General features: G+C 38.3%; 1 protein-coding gene across 4 annotated transcripts in view; it reads right to left on the bottom strand.

Annotated features, from left to right (window-relative positions):
* Nucleotides 1-22,290, bottom strand: part of LARGE1 (LARGE xylosyl- and glucuronyltransferase 1) — a 287,833-nt gene that overhangs the window by 131,552 nt on the left and 133,991 nt on the right. For all 4 annotated transcript variants that reach the window (XM_064513273.1, XM_026117942.2, XM_064513280.1 and 1 more), the window contains 3 exons: nt 18,044-18,345; nt 11,676-11,758; nt 1,116-1,239 (listed from right to left, as the gene is read on the bottom strand). In XM_064513273.1, coding sequence (XP_064369343.1) covers nt 1,116-1,239; nt 11,676-11,758; nt 18,044-18,345 — 509 coding nt within the window. The remainder of the gene's footprint in view (nt 1-1,115; nt 1,240-11,675; nt 11,759-18,043; nt 18,346-22,290) is intronic.

Genomic DNA, 22,290 nt, shown 5'->3' with positions numbered 1-22,290 from the left:
ACCAGAAGGAAGACAGTAAGAGGTCTGCCTTGCCCAACTGAGAGGCTAATTAAGCACTGTGAAAATCTTACAATTTACAGAAAAGTTCACCTAATATAGACATGTACAAGACTTACGAGAACAAACCTCCTCCTTGCTTTAAGGCTATAAAGAACCAAAGGAAATTATCTAGCTAATTAGGTTAATAGCTGCTTATTGCTTCACGTAGGAGGAACAGTAAAACAATAAAAATAGCTACGAATGAAATATTTTTCTCAAGGATCATTTTCCCCCTTTACCATCTCTTTCTACAACATTTTGTACTCAAGATTCTACCAAGTGGTGTGCTTTGAATTTACCTTAATTAGCACAGCAATTTGCTAAATTTTGTTTTTCCCTTGTTTCGGGATGTTCATATTTAGCTCTGAACAGTCTGATATGCTGTACAAATTATTGCCACCAACTCCAAATGCTAAAATTTGAATACTTCACTCTACCTCCACAGCAAAAAGACATACAGCTCTGAAATGCAGTGCTGTGCCTCTGTGTTCTAATTTAAAGTTTCCAACTCTATGAAAAGATAATTACTTTATGCTTTAAGTAATTTTTTTTTCCCATGGAACTCTCCTTTCTTCCCAGTCATTCCTTTTGAAAGGGCAGCCAGATAAAGCAGGTAGCTATTTCAAAATGTAATACTGAATACCTCTTCGGAGTGTGTGTAGTTATGGTGTTACACACCCATGCTTAAGGCAGGCAGGGAGGCTGAGATTTTCCAGTAACAGCCTTAGGTTTATTGAACAAGATACTTAAGATTCCACCACTGTTACTAGAAAGAAGCAACCGTAGCAAAACATAATGTGATCAAATGCAATTCAGCCTGGGCAACCAGAGTCCTCTTGATAGCAGGCAAAATTCTAAGCTGCTAAATGACATATTCCATTAACAGAGAAACCACACTGATTTTAGCAAATCAGTATCTTTCAGTTACATTTAACTGAGGACACAATCATGTGGGTTAGAGTTATTTTTAACCAGGGAGAATGTAGTGTTCCCCACCCCAATTCAGACAGATGAATAAAAAGGGGATAAGATGAAACCAGAAGTGCACGAGTAACATGTGTTTTGTCTTTCTTTACCTTGAGCTCATCTGCATCGTAGAAGTCTATGCGCACAGCAGGGACCATCCATGTCTGGAACAGAGTCGCCAGGATCTGTTTGGCAATTGCATCTGCAATGAGGTGGAAGTGGAGTGGGTTTCGCCTGAGACAAGAAGGGAGAAAGGCATTGGTCCAAAGGTTTCTAACTCCCATTGTGAGAGAGCAACATCAGAAATTACAAGCTTTAACTATGTCTAGCGTTGCAGGATAAAATGTATAGTATGTTTGGTGGAATCCTACTTTCATGGCCAAGCTGCTGATGCACTGTTACAATGCAAAGAAACATGACAATAGTAGAAATACTGGACCAGTTTCTGGATGGTTGTAAATAAATATAGTTCTTTTGACTTCATTGGAATGTGATGATTTGTAACAGCTTAGGATCTGGTCCCTTCTACTGGGTCTTTAAAAGACAGCCAAGTTAATCCCCTTTTGAGGACGGGAGCTGTGAAAGTGATTGCTTCTAGTTTTCTAGGTCAGCCTGGTAATGTATCTCTGTGGTAAATTCTATGGAGAAATGGGGGTGGCAGGAAAGGTTAAAAAATAATCACCTAAAAGAGGTGACATTCCAGGACCACTGAGTTTGCATGCACCACTTCTACAGAGCAAACTTGGGGTATCAACAGCTATCCTATGAGAACCTAGAGTGAAATGTTCCAAGTGAGCGCCTTCTAGCTACCAGAATAATGAACAGCTTCAAGAAATAAATTGACTGGAGACTGTAAATCTCCCCACATCCTTGTTTCTAAGAGGGAGGGAAGGCTGAAGTAAAAAAGGAATAAAGAAAATATTTTATTTTAAAATCCCAGATTTAGGTTCATCTCTATACTCATATGACTTGGGCTAAGTCAAATGCTTTGAAATAGGATGAGTGATTAGCCAATACCAACAAGAGTGGTAAGGTTTGACAAAACATATGGATTTTTCTGTAACAATGTGAGCTTTGACATTACAAACACTATGTTTAAATCACTTATCCTTGCTTCTCTCTTTGAGGGAGGGGAAGCAGCAGTCTGATTTTTATTCAAATTCTGTGGTAGGAGTATGAAAACCTGCCAGTAGATCTTGGTTATGATCTATAGTAAAAAGGGAGTCTTCCATGTTTATCCCTAGCTTAGCAGCTCTCACAGTTAGCAGAGAAGGACAGGAGTCTGCAAAAGCCAGGAAGAAGACAGATGGTCCATTTAGCCTTTAGCATTGGCTCAACCTTCCTTTGATCCCTAGGGAGGAATAGTAGAGTCTCATTTCTGTGAAATTTATAAGGGAAAATGGGTGTACTTGTCAGCTGATATTTTTCATCTAAAAAGAAGAACATTTAGTTTTAGATGCTAGTTAAGGTGGAAGATGACTGATGCTACTACATTCTGCTGTGTGAACTAAAAGAGAAGAAATCTATGTCACTTTAGGCCAACACACTTCCATTATACTTTTGGGCTTAACCCAAAAGATCAAGGTTATTTCCTTCTCCATTTCCTGCCTTAATGAACAATATGTGCTTTCCTCCTTAATGTTATTCTATTCTACTTTGAAGAGCAATACTGTTTCTCACTAAATAAAGTCCACAAGAAAACATAAAAATACATATAATGGTTTATAGTCTCATAACACACCTCTCAGCAGAAACAAGAGATTGTTGTAATAACAATAAGCAATGTATGGCCTGATTTTGCAGTGTTAGAAATACTGCACCTAACATCCAGTCCAGTTCCCAGTGATCTCTGTGAATTTGTTCTACTGGTTGCAAGAGGATCAAATTACATGCTTGTAGGAAAAGCAGAAAAAGGGCAGGTTAGAAGACTTATGTGTGGGTTAACCACCATGATGGCAGCTGATTTGAGTTCAACAATATCCAACGCACTAAGCTACAACGTCCTTTCCAAAAAGACAAAGGCTTTTTTAATCTCCAGCATGATCTGGAATGGGCAGGGGAGAGGGAGTGTTGCAGCTTGCCAGCTGCTGAGTGTCCCATTACAAACCCAAAGGGATCACATCAATTATGTCTGCTTCACCAGCCCAGCAGGAGGGGAGAAGAGGACATCCTGGCTCATGCAGATTCTGCAGTAACCAGGCACCTTGCCAAGAAAAAAATTGGGGAATAGCAGTGATCAGGAAATGCATTTCATTAGCTGAGGAAAGGCCAAGAGGAACAAAGGTACAAAAGCAGTGGATCTGGGTACTGGCAAGGCAGTATCTGAAGGCAAATAAGTGTAGAATATCAACATATACATTCCATATAGGTCCCTCTGCTCAGCAGGGGTTGAGTCTGGTATCGTGCTTAGGAGTATTTCCCAGCTGGTTTTCTTTTGTAATGTCTTTTCTTTCTTCATGGTCATTTATCCATGTATAACAAAGTAGAATAAGACAAGAAAAAATCAGTTAAAAACAAGAAAGCCAAATACTCTTTTAAACCATCATTTAAAGGGAACTGTTACAAAATATTTGGAGATAAAATATACCAGGTGAAAAGAAAAATTCCGATATAAAGACACTCAGATTTTCAGTAATAGTTTATACTTATCCAAATGACCCAGAGTGCGTGAAACTTAAATGGGAGCAAGTGGGTGACATTTTCTTTAGTTCAGCTCCTACTGGGAAAAAGAAGAAAGGAGTAGTTGTACCCCTACACAGAAATCTCTTTCAAGTTGTTAGCGTTATGGTAAAGATTCAGCTGAAGGGAAGGAAGTGTCAGAGACAAAGCAGAAAATTAACACTTCGAAAAATATATCTCCAAAACCAAATAGTGACCAACTGACATCTACAACTAAATATGCATCAGCCACAGAAAATCTTAGTCCAGAGGAGATTTCAATTATGTGGACTGTGGTGTTTGAGTGTGGTGCTAGAAGGGAACAGAGCACAGACTCAAACCTGGAAGACCTTCTGAAGGTAACAACACTGGTAAACACACAGGTGACATCTTTTACCCATTATGGTATCTGCAATATGCTAAACCTAAAAGGCATGGATTACTTCAAAGTGTTTATGAAACACATGCAGAAGCCTAAAGATCAACCAGCATGCACTGCAAGAGTTAATGATTTAAGATCGGAAACCTTTCTCAAAAGACAGGAGATTGGGGCGGGGGGGGGCTTCTTTCCCCTTTATCATCTGTCAACATGATTGAATCACTGGCTGTGAGAATTAGAGGTGACAATCAAAGATATTGTGAAGGACTCTACCAAAAGCTACATTCCATTAGACTTGGACCTTTTGCTGTACCATTTGGAGCCAGTAAAACTACTCCATCCTTCAGGCTGGTCTTTTTTGAGGACAGAGACATTTTGGGATACAAGGTTTATAAAACTGAAATCAAACTGTATTACTCCCATGGTAAGTTAAGGGATAGCCAGGTGGACAGATATCTTTCATGTGCATTTAGCAGCTACAGTTTAAGAAATTCTGGGAAGGGAGGGAGGGAAACCTATGTCTCCCAGAAGGAGGTTTGAGAGCCCCTCACTTGGGTACAAGTATGGGTGACAAGGCCTCTGAAGATCTTTAACTAGCAGTTGAAGACAGTGAAGTTTGCTAGAGGAGGCTGAGTGCATGATCAAGGTAGATAAAGTTACAAAAAAGATTTGTATGCTGTGGTTTCCTGCAATATCTGCAGCATAGATGGAATAACAGGACCCTTCCAGTTCCCTGAGCCTCAGAAATTTGGTGCACAACAGCTTTCTTGGGTTGAAGGGAACCTGGAATGAACTCTCAGAGAAATTGATGACCAACACAAACTTCCTCTTCTCCCACTCCAATTGGGAAGTGAACTTTGACTTCACCTGCTTTAACCAGCTCAAAGCACAGCTGTCTGTTGTGTTTAATCTTAAATCTTAATGTATATGGTATCCCATACAACTTATTTTCCACTGGACATGTCATGAGAGCAAATGAACCACACATAGCAGAAATTGGTTACATCATGTAATGCACTGCTAGAAAGCACAATACTATTAATGATGGCAGTATATTAAACTGTATGGAACAGTATAGGTCAAAAGGTGACAATTTTGATAAACTGATTCTAAAAGATTAATACATTTTGAAAAATTCCCAGTTTTTGTGTGAATTTGCAAGTTTGGGAGGCAAGTTTTCTAGAGTACCTGTTTCCAGAGCAGTTAGTCCTGAAACTCTGAATCCCAGGTTTTCCAGATTCCTTACCACACAAACAGATATTGAAACAGCCAGGGAATTTCTCTCCAAGTCCAGACAACCACCTATGCTCTTCTACCTCAAAGATTTTGAACATCTGAATTTTTACCAAATACAACTTTTCACAGTTTCTGCTACATGGAAAATGCTGACATGTTAGTATCTCAATGTGAAAGAAAGTCATTTCAAGATGTGGGCATTTCCCATCAAGTAGAAACTCCATGTTTCACCACTTGATTTAGAAAACCACAAATATTCATATATTGTTTCCACTTATCTTAAAAACAAACTACTATTTGACAAAGTAAACCATACGTAAAAAACAGACATTTATTTCCTTAAATGGCTTTTCTCGAAAGTGAATGAAAAGAGATTCTGGCCAAGATTTTCAAGCATGGATGCTGTAATACAGACTCTTAGGCCTAAATATAGGAACTTAAGTGAATGCTTTCATTTTCAGAATTGCTGACGTCCTAAAAAGTCTAGTAAAAGGAACAGAAGTCAGTAATTCTAAAAAACAGGCTATGAATTTAGGAACCTATCCTGAGGTACTCATTTCTATAGATTTTTTATCACAACGTTTTATTTTTACATTTCAAAAACTTCTTATATCTCACCAGAGTTTTGATCTGCTCAAGCATTTGTGGCTTATTCTTTTGGAATAGCCATTGCCACAGAATTAAATATAAAAATCTACAATTGAAAAAGGGAATAGTGAACCAAGATTCACTCTTCCCTTCTGCATTATTCCATAGCTCAATTGTTAGCAATTCAAAAAGCAGCTGCTTGGTTGCATGATTCTCTCTCTGCAACAGAGGAATTTTATTTTCTAATAATATAAAAAGGTCAGGAGTCCAGGGGGGTTATTTCCAAAATCTATACTTTATTAAGGGAAGCACAACAAGGTAATACTTTTTCTATCTGTAACAAATGGTTATAAGAACTTCAAACAGAAATAATAAAAGGCAGCTTGGGAAAAAAATCTTTCAAATGCCCGTATGACAATCCATCTCTCATATGGGGAGAATTTCAATGGAAAAAACATTTTTTCATACCCCTTCACATCTGGTATTGATTAAAATGCTCCCCAAACTATTGGAGAGATCTTAAAGAGGCACAAGCTGCCTCATTCATGGATTTCAAGTCAACCTACAGAACCACTCTGGAAATCAACTAGAGATCTCATGGCTAGATTTTTTTTAACATTGCTTTCTCTGTTATGTCTGCATTGTTAGGACAGCTAGAAATACAAAAAGATGTGTGTATTATTAATGCATCTATAGTAGTGAGAAATCAGATCACACATTAGAGTTTTTGCCAGAAGAATCTCCCATAAAACAAACTGACACATTAAAAGAGATGGAAACATTGACAGAGGTTTTAAAATCTCAAATTAACTCCATTAAAGCAAAGCGATCTCCATGGAATACAGCTATTAGATTACATAAGCTTTAATTACCAGCCAGTGTTGACTTGTGACTCTTACTTGGAAATTCCATGTCATCCTTTTTATTTAATTTAGATTTTCTTTTGGTTTGTATCTTATTTTACTTGTCCTGAGGAAAATCAGTTTATTATTCTTAGATCAATCTGTAATACAGTCTGAAGTCCTAACCTTGAAAATACTTAAAACATATGCTTGATTTTAGCTTGTGAACAGCCTCCTTAAAGGCAAGAGGCAACTTCATATAAGAAGGCATTTGTCTAGTTGACTTTGGCTTTGTTTATACTACAAACCCACTGGCACCATTGCTATGCTACTACTGCTTTAGGATAGATGCAGGGTGCAGCTACAGAAGTAGTGACAACCACTTTCCCAAACCAGATGGGCTATGCCAAAAAAAAAAAAAAATCACTCTTTTGCTGGCATACAAATGCCTATATACAGGGGAGTTCACTGGCAAGGCAATAGTAGCTGGCAGGAAAGACAAGTTAATTTTTCACAGATTCTCACATTGACCTAACTGTCAGCAACATTTTATAATTGTGTATTTTTGGCCTTTCTTCGTTCCCTGTTGTAACACGGTGTTTAGCATGTTTAATGTTTTCCCTAATGTAACATGGTGTCTTTGGAATTAAAAATAATTTTAAAAATTAAAAATAATTTTAGCTTTTACTGAAGTTAAGAGTTACCTAAATTAAGATGGGGATGAACTTTGCAATATGAAGCTATAACCTATGGGCTTCTTTAGCTTCTTCTGTGGCACTCCAAGCTTTACAATTTTCAGAAAACATTGAAAATAATTTGGCCCAGTAGTTGCAGAATTTCCAATGAAAGTAATAAGCCATAGGACACTGTGTTATTTCTGAAAATGAAATGCAGATGTTTTTGGAAAGAATACGTACAGTCTTGCCCAAATGACACAATATTTTTAATTTCCAGTGTTTAGTCCTTTGCTTTGGGAAAACTAAACTTAAGCTGCACTCAGAGCACAATGATATGACTTTGGGAGTGTCAAACTGACTCAGAGAGAAAAATTTTCATCCCTCCAACAGATTCATAAAATCTGTCATAATTAGAAACTAGATGCCCAAGACAGGAAAGTAGAAAAGTTGCAGGCAAGGACTGAGGGCTCATTCTAAAAGCTTCCCTCTGTGCAGACATTCCAATGCATATTTATCAGAGTCTGCAAACTCTGCACTACCCCAACTCTGCTGAGTCTCCCCTTAAAACAGACTGTCAGTTATGTCAAACTGGGTGTAAAAGCTGCTGGGATTTTGTGGCTTGAACATGTGTTTTCTAAAGACAAAACTGAAATCAAGTTCCTGTTCCACTGGGAATGAAGTGCATTTTTGAACTATGATATTCTTATAAGAAATCCACCACACCATCCCCTTCCTCCTCCTCTTTCTGCTCCCTGGAGCCTGAAGACAGACATAGTTTCTCAGATTGCTTGGACAAGTAGCTTGCCTCTGTCTCATGATACATATGGTATGACTAGAATTAGAAACTTGCTGTTTTAGACCTGGCAGAGAGGACCTGGAGAGAGCTAAAATGTTCAATATACAGGATGTGCTGTACAATAATGCAAGAGGATACAGCACACTCCATCCATAGAAAATCCTGTAGCTTTCACCCAGCATTCCTGCTGTCTTGTGTCTTTCTGTCCTGCACTCTAGCTTAAAGTTGGGGGTATAATAAATATGTTAATGCACATGGGGAGGATGATGAGACAGAAGTAGGCAATCTAGGGACCTCTTTTTGTATCAAAACACACAGAAATGCTCAGCTAAAACATGCTTTAATTGCTAATTGGAAGGAAATGCTAATAAAAGCTTGTGTGACATCTTTGTGAATTTCAGACAGATTCACTGAAATCAGTGCTCTTGTAACGAACACTGAATGAAATACAGCAGTAACAGACAAGGACGTTAAGGATGTTTGCTTTGACGAGCCACCTGCTCAGTTAGTAGATTGTGTTCAGAATGCTGTAGGGCAGGATTGAGGTGTACTGGCACTGTTGCCCGAGGAGAGTCTACACTGTGTCCGCCCATGCAATAACAACTGTGTTTTCTACACAAGCTTCTTTCAATTATACAATACATTCTTTACACACTTTTTTTTACAGGCAAACTCTGCTCCTGCTACATCAGGTTTGGCTGAACATTGATCATCAGAAACTTCTAAAAGGGAAAAACAAATACTTTTTGACAAGACATATGGAAGCACATTTGTTCTGCTTGTGCGAAAATATACTTGAGATTGAAAGTGATAATTCTGCAAGTGGAGTACGAGGTAGCCTAGCTTTAGGGCTTAGGGCAAGCAAGCTTCCACTCCACTGCAGACATGCAGTAATTTTAAATGTCTGTTTTGCATGGCAGTGCCAGCCAGGATACCTTCCCTGGTGCACGTTTAGGATTTAGAAAGAGAGATGTTTCCATGCCAGTTTTCACTGATGACCCTTAAGTCAGATGGTGAACTTTTTACTGATGTCATGAAGTATCCACCATCTGAACCAACTACCTCCATCTCTCCTAACTCATTCCTTCTAATGCAGTATCATGACCTGTCTTCATCCTTCTTTCCCACAATTAAACAGATCCTAGCAAATAAAAGAAGTTTTCTTTCCAACCATCCTAACTTTTTAAGTGCATGCCAGTCTCCAAGATAATACTGTTTGCATGGCAAGCCACACAAGGAACCTGGGTTTAAACTTAAATCAATTTTGAACTGAGGAGATCTGGCAAGTTCCATTCCAAAAAAAGGGATCCAAGAAAGAGTTCCTGAGACATGGGTCTCTGCAAATATAGCCATAGCATCAACAGATGCTTAAGAAGCCAAACCAATTGCCTGCATTTTCTAGAAGAAAAGAAAGAAATGTGTGCAAGCAGCTCTGTTTCTTTTTTGAGAACATCTTCCCTTTCCAGCAGACAATCTAATGCCTAGTGAGAAGAGCTAGTTCTAGGCAAAAATTGACTTAGATTTGTCTTTAATTATGTTTTGAGCAAACAAGCCAGACAGGTTACCTTGAATGTAACTGACTTCAATAAAGTTTCATTAGCTATGTTGGACTTTATCTTGATCACTTCTGCTGAGCAAGAAAAATCCTTTGAGATGAGCAGTATTGCTAGCCAAACAGCAAGTATGTTCTTGACAAGGGCAGACTCCACCATATTCAGAGATACCAACATTTCTTTTCCTTGTTTTGCTTTCATACTTTTAATTAAATATATTTCCCAGATTATTTCTGGCAGAATTGTTTATAAACTGCTTATTTTTCAGCTGGATGGCTTAGGCAAAACAGAGACATTTCCTTTAACACAAGGAGACTGCTTAAACTGCTCAAATCTTTTCAAAACGGAGGCAAGTACTACGAGAGAAAAATACCAAGTAGCTAATCACTGGGAGAACTCATATCACCATAAAAATGCACATATGCCCCCCCCCCCCCAAAAAAGAAATCCTAGAAACAATAATCAAAATAGACAAAACAACCCACAATCCCTGGAATATAAAGCCAGTTTACACTGAATAATTCAGAAGTCTAATTGGAAAATGTATCATTTTAAAATTTAACAGGATTTTAACAGTCAAAAAGTTCCTCACAAAACACAATAAGAGTCTTTACTGTTGTTTTGGTTTTGTTATTATTATTTTAGCATTGTTTTCCCTGTTCCTAGCCCTTTTTATGCTCATCCTCTGGGAAGTCCTGCAAAGGCTGTTATATGTGTTAATGGTGAAAGTTGCTCTCATACTTTGGAGAATTTCCCCCCTCTACCCACCTTTCAATGTCCCTCTCCCTCCCCCCACCCCGCCAGTCTCTTAAAATAGTATTTACTGAGCATTTCTACACTGTACAAGGTAAGCATTTACATTCTTTTGTGAAGCTTATCAAAAATGGGTAAAAGGTACAATGGTGCACAAGAACTATTGCACAGAGCGACTGCTAACAGCATTCCAGCAGGGGATCAGAGGTAAACATAAGGAGCAAGGTGGGAGACATTTATGTCCCAGGATATGTGTAACAAGATATTAGCATGTGACCTGAACAAGATTCATCCTCACTGCTATAAAATATCATTCAATATGCAGTGATGCATTGAAACTACCACCTTAGCAAACTCTGTATGCTCTAAGCTGATTTTATTAGCCTATTTGTGCTGTTTGAGTTAAACAGTTTGATTAGTCTCTCACTTCCCCATTTTGATCTACTTTCTGCACCACTGTTGGAAAACATCTCAGAGACGTTACTAAAGTGGACAAGGGATGTACATGTACGCCCCCACACAGTTAACAACATTTCACTTCACTGGAGCTGCTGTTCATTAAGGGAATTGGCTATTTTCTCTTCATTGGACATCTATGCCTCTAGATTTTGGGATCTGACTGTGCTCCATGTGCTAAAATCAGGTTGTGAACTCCTGTGAGGGGCTCCAAGTGGCCCTTCCAAAGTCAGAACAGATAATCTGACTTTATGGAAGTAATAGTGACTACAGGAACAAGTTTACCTTGGAAAATAAAGGTCTAAATGGGAAGCTGGGATAGTCAGGTAACCTGTGTACATTTATGTGTATGGCTTGCAAATTACTATTTACACCTCTTCCACAAACTGGTACCAGAATGAGGCTAAATGAATATGATACTGTTATTACTATTATTATTTTACAGGATTCAGAAGTAGGGAGATACTTTACAATACAGACAGGTGTAGCCCCTATTCCCACAATGCAAGAGGTGTAGAAGCTGGATATTGGATCCCTGGCGTTCACTGTAGAAATCTTTACTCAGGTGGAGCTATTTCTAGAGGTCAAAAATTTCATGCTGCTTTCCCTTCAAACAAAAAGCAACTGGGAAAGGGAATCTGACTTTCTTTTCAAGTAAAAGGGTAAATGTAGCAAGAGCTTATTTAGCCATAATCAGATATACAATATATAACAAAAGAAAGCTACCTTTACCTGTGAAATAAGACGGACTTGACAAGTGTGACAACATCCCGACTGGCATTGTACCCTGCACAAACAATGGCAACGTGGATGGTCTATGGGAGAAAAGGAACAAAAAGAACAAAAATTTAAGCCTGCTCTTGCATTCTATCATTCATTAAAAAGAACACACATATGACAGCGCTATTATTTAATGCGGCGATTGTTAAAGATTTGAGTGGGCGTTTTGCAGCTGTTTGCAGCCCACTTGAGGCAGTTTGTTAAAAACATCTTAATTGAGTTATAACACCATCATCATTCCAGAGTCATTACTGGCCCTAAATTGCATCAGATGTCTGAACAGAACTGCATTTATTAGCTACGAGCATATGTGTGTGCGCGTGCATATACACAAACACACACCCATTAACGGCACACAAAATTCTGAGTATGCAAACACAAAGACACTGTTTAACCTTCTGAACCAAAGTCTAAAAATATTTTTGTTAATTATAAGGAGATACGCTCTTAGAAATTCTGCATCATTTCAATCTTAGAGATAGCTATTAAAGAGAGAATGAGCAAGCTCTGATGGAGAAGAGCGTGAGCGGGACAATTGTTTTGCCCAGGACTGGGTGCATCTCAGTGATAAGACAAGACAGTAGCTGTGAAGCCAGGTGTTCTCTTCCCTGCCTGTGACTAGTAGCACGGGCTGTACTGGGCAGTGTTAATGTGAAGTTAAATACAATTCCCTGCCCCCCACCTCAATTTTCCTGTATTCTGTGTCTTCTCTCTTTTAATCTGAGGTGGAGATTCACTCATGTGTTCCAGAGGAAAGGGAAAAATGAGAGGTGCTGCTAGTAATTATTATTAAGGCTGTGAGTAATCATTTGAAAAATGATGTTAAGTTACTCTTCTCTGGTTTTAGAATTAGCCACTGCTATTCCCTGGGGAGAAAAGAAAATTAATCTCAGCAGATTTAGTCTTCAGCTTCCATACTTTTCTGTTTCTTAATGGTCATAGAAATGAGGGAGAGTTCACCATGCTGGCAGCACAAAGCTGTGATCACGGACACAGCTGTGAAACTGCAGGGAAGCCTCATTTGGCTTCCATTTGAAGCTTGTTTAGCTAGCTTCTCACACATAGCTCTCACTTTCTGCAGAAAGCCCACTAAGCAGAGAGCAAATAAGGAATTCTGCCTCCCCACATAGTCACAGATTCCTAAAGTCTGGCTTGTAACAGCAGCAGATTTACACAGAAGGTAGCAAGTGTTGGGGAAGTCTAAAGAGTCTGTAGCTCCATCCATTAACGCTGCCTTGTACAGGGCACAATATTAATCATACAATGGCCAGGCATCTGCTCCATTGTGCATTCCCCCCGTGAACGTTGCAGCTGCCTCCAGGCCTAGTATGCTGCACAAGCTGGGAAGATCTGAAATTTTTCGAGGACTTGAAGTAATAAGGCAATTGTCTGTCCAAAGAGGGGTGAGAAAGAAAAGATACTGCAATATGTTTTGGGAGCAGTGCTGTGAGGTATTCAGCACTTTAAACTCATGTTAAAATCAATGGGAGCTGAGCATGCTCAGCACTTTGCAGAAATCGTTTCTGTGTTACTCTCTTGTGACAAAAACAGAGGAGAACAGAGCCTACTCTCATTAATGACTGTTGTTACAGCAGTAGTTTGTATCATACATACTGGCAGGTGCCCTGTGGGCACACAGTTTCTTGACACTGCATGCACTGCCTTCTCTCCGGTTGCCTCCCAGGCTTTCTCAGGCTTTTGGAAGTTCTAAGAACGTTCACTTCAATGCCAATTAAATCAAATTAGCTGAGAATGGATTCATTCTGCTTTAAACACTTCATCTGGAGACAATACCCAGACATAAATATTTTACAGGTTTTGACAGAATATCACTGTCATATTACTATCAACATCATTTTGTACTATCTATACTTGCCAGAACAGTGTTCCTTACAGTCCTCCCCACCATCTCACCACTCCCCCCAAAATCAGAAAGTTTATTCTGTCAGGGACTTGCCCATATCTGTTTTCCCTCTCCTAAATCAATTTGTTTCAAAATTGACAGTATGTTTTCCCTGGTGTCTTTTAGCAGGTACCATTGTCTTTCAGCCAGGTCACAGTGTGAAGACAGTACTTGCTGTTCTGCTGAATGTCATCTTTCAGTTCAGAGACAAAGGAATCCAGATACCTTCTGCTCAGCCTCTCTGTGGTGTTTGATACTATTTATCACTTGATTCCCACCTATGATTAGCTATAGGAAAGAACAATAATCCTCAAAGAGAATGGAAACCCAGTCCTATTCTTCCAAAGCTTTTGCCTGCAGTATGCTGCAAGAGTCAGTCTATTCTTCCCTTTTTCCTGATTCACCTTCCTCCCCCTCATTGTTTAACCATTCAGCAAAATCAATGGGAAAATTGATGAGGCAACATGAGGTCAACAACCTGAACTGTCTGCAGACTTTTGCACCCTTATTAAAACAGCATTACTTCCAGTTTTCTGCATATTTGTCCCAGTTCCATGTTTGGATGGAGAGCAGCTAGCTGTAGCCAAATCCTGGCAAGACATGGCAATGCTGTCTGGAAGAAGGAAGCACTTCAAAGAACTTGCATCCTCCTGAGTACACTACTAGAAGCATCTGCTTTCAGATTACAAAATGAGTCAGCAACCTCAAAGCCCTCTGAAATTCCTCATTTTCCTTCTGCAGCTGGCTAGAAGATTGTATCCTAATCCCATCAAAATTGGCCACTGTGATTCAAACATTCACAAACTCTGGACTCATTTACTGCAACTAACCTCTAGGATTAAAGCCACATAGCCTCAAAATGTTCCATCTTCCACAAAATGCAGCAGTCCATCTGCTTAGTTCTACATATGCCCGCTAACATCTCACACCAAAGCTCTGCATTACACTAGCTCCTCACTGTTTAGAATCAGTGAAAATTCTAGTTACAAAACTCTGGCCTCGATATTCAGAAGTCACCATGGGACTGAACGGAGCTTCTTGAAAGTGTCCATCGCTCTTTCACCATCATTCGCCTACAGTGCTCTTTTTAACTTGGATGATAAACATGTTCATCATCAGTAGATGTTGCAAGAAGTCTGGACATAAGGCTTGCATAGGATCTGCATTTAGACAATGGAACTCACTGCAGCAGAAGATCAAATGTTGATACATCTTGCGTTCAGAACTCAGTGAATAATAGTCCAATATTCTTCCCCTGGTTTCTTAATTCACTTGTCTCCCATTGACTTATACATACAGGTATGAATAGGTAACCAAAACACTGCAGAAGTTAATCAGACTGTTCCTCGGGTAGGTTGGGGGTCAGGGACACAATGATAACTATTTTTGATTTTAAATAGTCTGGGGGGCATTCAAGATCAGATACTGAAAGCTATTTCAAGAAGCTAATATTATTTAGGAAAGGGAGATTAAATAATACTCAGGTCCATTTTAACATGGTTTAGAAATTATCACTTTAGCCACTATAGACCAGGAAAACTGTTTCTGAAAGAAAAATTTCATCCAAGTCCATTCTGGAGTGATTTTTATGGGAGAAAAATATCCAAAAATACATGAAGAACTGATCTTCAGATCCCATGATGATGAGGAATATAAAGGTGCCTAGATGAAACAGATGTTATCTTTTGTCTCCTCAGGCAACTTTTTGGAAAGGTTAAATATTAAGCTTAACAAACTCTAATTGGCTTTTATAGCTAAAAATAATAATTGGTAAAGTGTTTCATACTTCAATAATTTTCCAGTAGCACTAACTAGGCATTCTATTGCAATTACTTCTTAATCCTTTATAAATAATTTCAGAATTTGATTAAGAGATATTAAAAGCATCTTATGAGCATATAAATATGCTACAAATGGTTCCCTGAGGCAGGTGTCATCTGCTTTTTTGTGTTTACACAGTGCTTAAGTTGGTGGAGCCCTGCTTTTTGTGGCTTTGAAGCACTACACACTAAACACTATTAAGCAACACTGCTGAGAATAACAACACGAAAAAGCCTATAAAAATGTTGCAAACCTTTATAAACATTCTGCAAACCTGCTAGATGGTATACTGCTAATTGACTATTTTCTAATATATTAACTCTTTTTAGAATATTTATAAATGCATCCTTAATTCAAACTAAATGCCTAGTTTACGGAGGCACAAGCTGGAAAGACAGGGGGAAGGCATCATAAGAAAGAGTCACATAGTTCTGTTAATTTCCATCAACATTATGGTCTTTTTCTGAAGCCTGCTATTTGCACCTGCATCTGTATAAGGACTACTCTTATACTTCCACAGCCTGTGATAAAATTGTCTCCTACTGGGAAGGCATGACACAAGGATCTTCTCTCTCCAGAGAGAATGTCCTAGACTGAAACTCTTTTTTTTTTTCTTGCAATATAATGCTGGTCCATATTATAAGCATCAGAATAACTCTCCCGCGATGCAACAGAGTAGGAAGTGGTGGCTGGAATACAATGAATCTCCTATCTATTTTTTGATATAGATCATAAATATTATCACACAGATTATGCTTTATCAGAGATTTAATGTTCATTCATTGTAACCGAATTTTCAAATGCTTTATCATCACTAAAGACCATCCCAAATTAGATGTGAAATGTTAATTTCAGTAAACCTCAAAGAACTGCCTCATTGAAATAAATGATCTATCCCTAGAACTTTTCATCTCCCTCAGAGCCCCAGTCTTCTTCTCAAGACTTGCCTCTTTTTGCTCAAGTCTTCGACTCTTGCTATAATACATTCCAGGGTCAGAAGGTTAAAAAGATTTAGTTTACACCTCTGAACCACTAAAAGCAGGTGAGTAGAGTCAAGATACTGCTCTCACACAAACACAGAATCAGAATCTACAGTAACGGGATAAACGATGACATCCTTGGCAAATCTGATAATGAGGAAGTTTAATTTTAACTTCTATTGCTATTACTTAATTACTGAGTGAATTCCTTAAGAAAAAGAAGAAAAAGCTATTTTGTTATCAAAATAGTATGCAGTAAGATAGAGGGATGGCAAATAAAGTGAGGTTGTGTGCTTTATATAACCATTGCCTCTAGCACAATGCTAAATCCCACTGAGCAACTAAATTTATTGGCAAAAGGCATTATAATCTGAAAGGCCACTTAAACTATTCCTCCTTTAAGTTGCTATTTTTGTGGCCCAAATTGGTTGGTATATTGAACATCCCAGAACTGAGATGCAGCTCAACACTGCTTGGCATGATAAGGAGGAAGTGAGGTTTGTTTACTGATGGCATGAACCTTCTCTTATTAAATGTAATGCTAAAATGCTTACAGGCAGAAAAAACAGACCCTCATTATCAGGAGAAGGGAAAATGAAAAACAAATTCCTCCCTTTCCTTCACCTTAAAGTAACGTTGGTACTTTTTTCTACAGTACCAGACAAAGATGTCCAGAACTGGAAAACTGTAATTCATTTTTAAGCAATATTTGGTATTTGTTCATTAAATAGATGTTATCTGAAGAGATAATTAGGACTTCTTTTTCCTTCACCCTCACTCTCTTTCAACTTTTATCTTCCCAGGGGCACAAAGAAAGAGAAAAGGCGATATGGTATTAACCTCTTTGCAAAAATAAACTGGAGGAAGTGGATGCACTGAGGATCAACACAGGCTTTTAAGCAACACTTTCTGTTTTGGACCTACACATTTTTGGAATAACTGTTATCATTCAAATGCCTGACTACCAAATAGCTGGACAACATCCGTAAAACTATTGACATAAAATGTGGGAAAAACAAACCTAAACAGCCCCCTAACACCTTCTTAAAAACAGATCTCCATTTTTTTGCAGCTAACATCTCTCAGGCAAGAGACATGCCACAGCTAATGGAGCAGGTGGTTCCACATCTAGATACACTACTGAAAAATGATTCAAAAGCACAAGCAGGTTCCACAGCCATGATTTAATTGTTAGTAAACTGTTCTGGCAGAAATGCATGAATAAGATAACAAGACTTTTAAAAGCACTGTGCCACTTTCATTTCATTTAGAAACACACTAGGTCAGTTTGCCACAGGTCTATAAGCTCATAGCTGTACTGAAGTCATCTTGGAACAAGGCTTTAATTTTTACACCAGATTCAGGCACATAAGAATGAAAGAGAAAAAAACCCCTGTCCATAACTGAAAAAAAATTCAATATAATAGTAGGTATTTCTAAAGGAAAAAAATAGAAAAAGAATAATTAAAAATCATCTAAAAAGCAGTACCCATCAGTCCCTAAGAGGCTATGAACAGAGCAGAAGCTTTTATGGGGGTGGCAGACAGGGATCTGCAATGTCTTTAAAGGATCGAATCTGTCACATTTTGTTTCTGGCAGGTTTTTTTTTTATTTACCTCACATTTTTCCACTGCTGGTTGTTGCCCACATTCAGAGCTGTTTCCTGCCACAATGCCAGCCCGCAGGCTCTCGCTGTCACCTGTCCCCTCTTCCATGGAGTAGGTTTTGGAGTGGTTGCCATGATGGTGTGCAGGGCTTTGGCTCTGGGCCAGGCTGAGCTGCTTGCGAAGCACACGGTTCTCCTCCTCCACCTCCCGCATGCGGACTTCCAAGCTCTCGCGCTCCCGCTGGCTCGAAGCCATGTAACGAGGACTGTGGGGCTGTGATTCAACTGGAGACAGTGACACTGGCTTCCCATCTGCAAGAGATGGAAATAAAATGCTTCTTTTAGAATATAACTCAAGTTGCTTTTCTCTTCAACATCAGCATTGTGATGCATGGATGTGTTTGGAATACAACCAAATTCTATACGGACCAGGAACTTCAAGAATATGGTTAAGAATATGCTAAACTTTGGACAAATGCTGAAGTTCTATGAGCTTCAGGTCCCACTAATTTCAAAACTGCACTAAAAGATAAGCTTATGTTTCTTTTGTTCTGCACTGAGCTGCTTGTCAGGCTCTGGTCTGGGAAGCCAGTCAAGAGGAGAAAGATTTAATTCAAGGACAATTAATATATAGTTAAATATATTTTAGAAATGCATGAAAGACATATTAATTTTCCTATTCCCCATTTTCTCCACAGCCAAGCTACAGCATTTTGGTTAGCATTTTGTGCCAAACAGTAGCCCCAGCTGATTCACATGTGAGGAGCAGATGGTCTTTTTTCAGCAATCCAGTATTATATGCTTGCTGAGAAATGAAAGGTTTGGAAGGATAGCAACATTTAGTACTTATGTGGGTCAAATTTGCAAAGTATTTTGGCTGAAAAAGACAAAAGGGGAATTTTGAAAAAAAATCAAATGGTTCAATTTAGCACCTTTAAATGAAAGGTTATATTCTAGAAATAAAAAGCATTTCATTTTCATAGTTTCAAAAGGTGCCTTCTTTGTTCAAAACAGTGTAAAAAGTGACTTAAATATAAAGGATAAAGAAGATAAATTAACCTGAAATCAAGGTCTATAATCAAAAAGATGACAACTGGAAGAAGTTCTACCATCAATTCCTAATACATTATTGCCACCATATTTTGAGAGAGCAAATACAGATACAGCTGATGTTTTGTCAATGGAGACATATTTTCATATGATTTTAACAAGGCTATATGTATATTTAATACAAATGCTTAAAAGGTGGTAAAAACACAAATTAATCTACTATTCAAAAAGGTTCAATTAAAATCAAGTGGAAACACAGCAAAGCAGACAGTAGGAGTTATCCATAGTGTTGTAACTAGGAAGGCATTCCATTACAGTGAGGATAGTATCTCAATGTCTTACACCAAGGTATTTCTCAGAAATAACTTGCCACCTGCATGCATTGAAAAGGTTTGCTATTTACTAATTTCTCCACTGCACAGAGCCACTTTGGCTTTTTCAAACAAACACCAGCTTGAGTGGTTTAGAAAACACAGAAATCACGCAGTTATTGTTTAGCAGTTCTCCTTAACACGTACATTTCTCATCCTCCGATTCAAGTTATTTCCCTGCTATAAAGACTTGTTCATTGCTTGTTTTCTTCCATTGTTTCTTATTTACATGAATGGTGTGTAGTCCTTTAAACTGAGTTTATGAAAAAACATACAAAACAGCTCATTTCAAATTTCCATTGTTGTATGTCACACAGGTGTACACACATCCTATTATCTACATAAATAGCTAATCTGTTTTTAATGCACACTTGGATAGAATACATTTGCTTGCAGACTTTCTTCCCCCCAAATTCTCTATTATTTTTACCATCATTAAGATTGACGGATAAATCTGAGCTTGAAAAATGTCTTAGGATAGATTCTGAAATTTGGCCACTGATATTTGGGAACTTGTATCCTCAAATAAATAGTTGTTAAAAATGAAATGACAGGTTTAAAAAGATTGAAAATCATGGTTGCAATAATAGAGGAGTGTCAACATTAAGGACAGATCCATGCTATGGTAAGAAGTATAATGAAATATTGAGCTATTCCTATCTTTATAGGAAATCAGCTTGGAAGGCATAAAAGTGAAACTTGACCACATGGACTGTATAAGTTCACTCAAGAAATTGTGAGTACTTAGCTGTGCAACTAGCCTGCACTCAGAACTGTAGTTCTTCTGTTTCTCAGCTGCTGATACCAAAACTAGCAGGACAAAATTTGTTTGGATGTGCTTATGTTGCAGTCATCTTACTGGACAACAAGACTGCATTGCATAGATGTTCTCAGATAAAACGAAAAGCAGCACCCCTCCTTACCTGCACAACAACAAACCTGTGTTATCATCAGATCTACAATTATGATGCAAACCTAGTCAAAGACTTCACTAGCAATCCTGACTCCTTGCTTGAGAAATATCCTGTATGACACAGTTGTTACTTATGTCTTCTTATTCTTGCCATTATATTCTGCCACCTTCTCAAATAATTGCCAGAAAAAAAAATACTGAGGAAATATCAATTCTTAAAGGTAACAAGAAATGGAAGTAAATCTCAGAACAATGTTCATCAGAATTCCAAAATGTGGAAAAAATTGAGACATCTCTAAAGTTATTCTAAGGGCATAGATCAGTCTGTCATACATGTTGCTTTGCCAGAATTCAAAAGTAACAAAAAAGATGTAACTTTGTACATTTGACCAATTATAGCTTTATTCATGAAGACAGTCAAACCTCTTCTATTCAGTCTTTAGAAGAAACAACAGTCTGAGAAAAGAACTGAATGAAGAAAATGTCACCTGACTGCTTTAGACTGAAAGCTCTATCAGCTAAAGGGAGCAGCTCAGCATTTATGCAGCCTTAGCATTAAATGCCACTAAACTACCCTCTGCCTTCTCATTAATATGTGTTTGTGCTGGTATATAAAAGGAAGTAGTGGAGGCATACAAGGAATTATAGAGCCAGCTAGCCAGCTTTGCACATTTTGTCAGAAAGTGCAAAGTCCAAGACATTTTCTGAGATGATCAGGGTTTCTACTGCTGGACAAGTACTGTTTCGTTATTAATATGGGTGATTATTCTCAGGCATCTTGATGTATTTGATACTTCCATAAGACCACAACTTCTTGAGGCAAAAGATAATGTGACAATTACAGGATCCATTTGAAATAGAAGCATAAAAAATAAAAGTTAACCCAGTTTGACCTTCCGACTCAGAAGGCAAATAATTTTTGTCTTGATTTTTGAGAATAGCTCATAATCTTTGCACACCTGAGGTTGGCAAGGCTGGTGGCAAGGTACTATTTGAATTAAGTCCCATTATCAGACTAGACACATGAAGAGACTTTGACTTCAGTGAATGTACAGTTGTGGCAAAATGCATCTGGAGAGCTACTGCCTAGTGGATAAACACCAGTCCATGCCACCCTGATTTGCTTCTGATCAGTTTTCAGGGCAATGCAAGGATTGTGTGTTTCACTTGCTCTCTGAAGAAGAAATAAGTGGACTAGTGTATGGGAATATTAGCATTTGATTGACTGTATGCTGCTTGATAGAAGAGTTAAACTGATGGCATTGCACTTGAGTTTTACAGTTTTAAGTAACCAGCAGAGTGCTCTGAGCTGATGTCTGGGCACTTTTTATCTAATCTAAATCAAAATAAAATAACATAACATGTAACGAGGTCTGTGTGACTTTGGGCCGAAAGATCTCCCAGGGAAGAGCACAAGGAACAGTGCTGTGCTCTGAAGCAAGTCGTACACTTTTGAATGCTGCAATAAATAATAATAAAGCTATTATTTTTTATTTTTCATTTGGGGTTATTGCTCTATTTTTGGGCTTTGGTAGTCTCAGACTTAGTATTTTTTATACCTGTGTCAAGCCTTTTACCTCAGACTTTCTTTGCTAATAAAACTGTACCAAAGAAATAAAAATGATCTGCAAATTTTTGCTGCCTACAAACCAAAACCTAAAAGCAAACCTAAGCAATTATTCCACAGCAGACAGCAGCCAATGACTTATCATCACAGTAGGGCCAACAATTCTGAGAACTTAATGATACGCAAGGTATGAATTCTGTGGCTTTCTGAATGCTCCTGTGTATGTAGAGTTGTCTGTCTTTTAAGGCAAGGGATGTCATTAAACGTTACTGTCTCCTAGTCAAGCAGAGCACCTTAAGACTTTGGAATATAAAGCCTAGGGAAAGCAATCCAACACAATTTATCTGATAGAAGGG

The sequence above is a fragment of the Dromaius novaehollandiae genome, chromosome 1 (genome assembly GCF_036370855.1).
Source record: "Dromaius novaehollandiae isolate bDroNov1 chromosome 1, bDroNov1.hap1, whole genome shotgun sequence".
Classification (NCBI taxonomy): Eukaryota; Metazoa; Chordata; class Aves; order Casuariiformes; family Dromaiidae; genus Dromaius; species Dromaius novaehollandiae.
The sequence above is the reverse complement of the archived record's forward strand: the minus strand, read 5'-3'. Positions and strand labels throughout refer to the sequence as shown.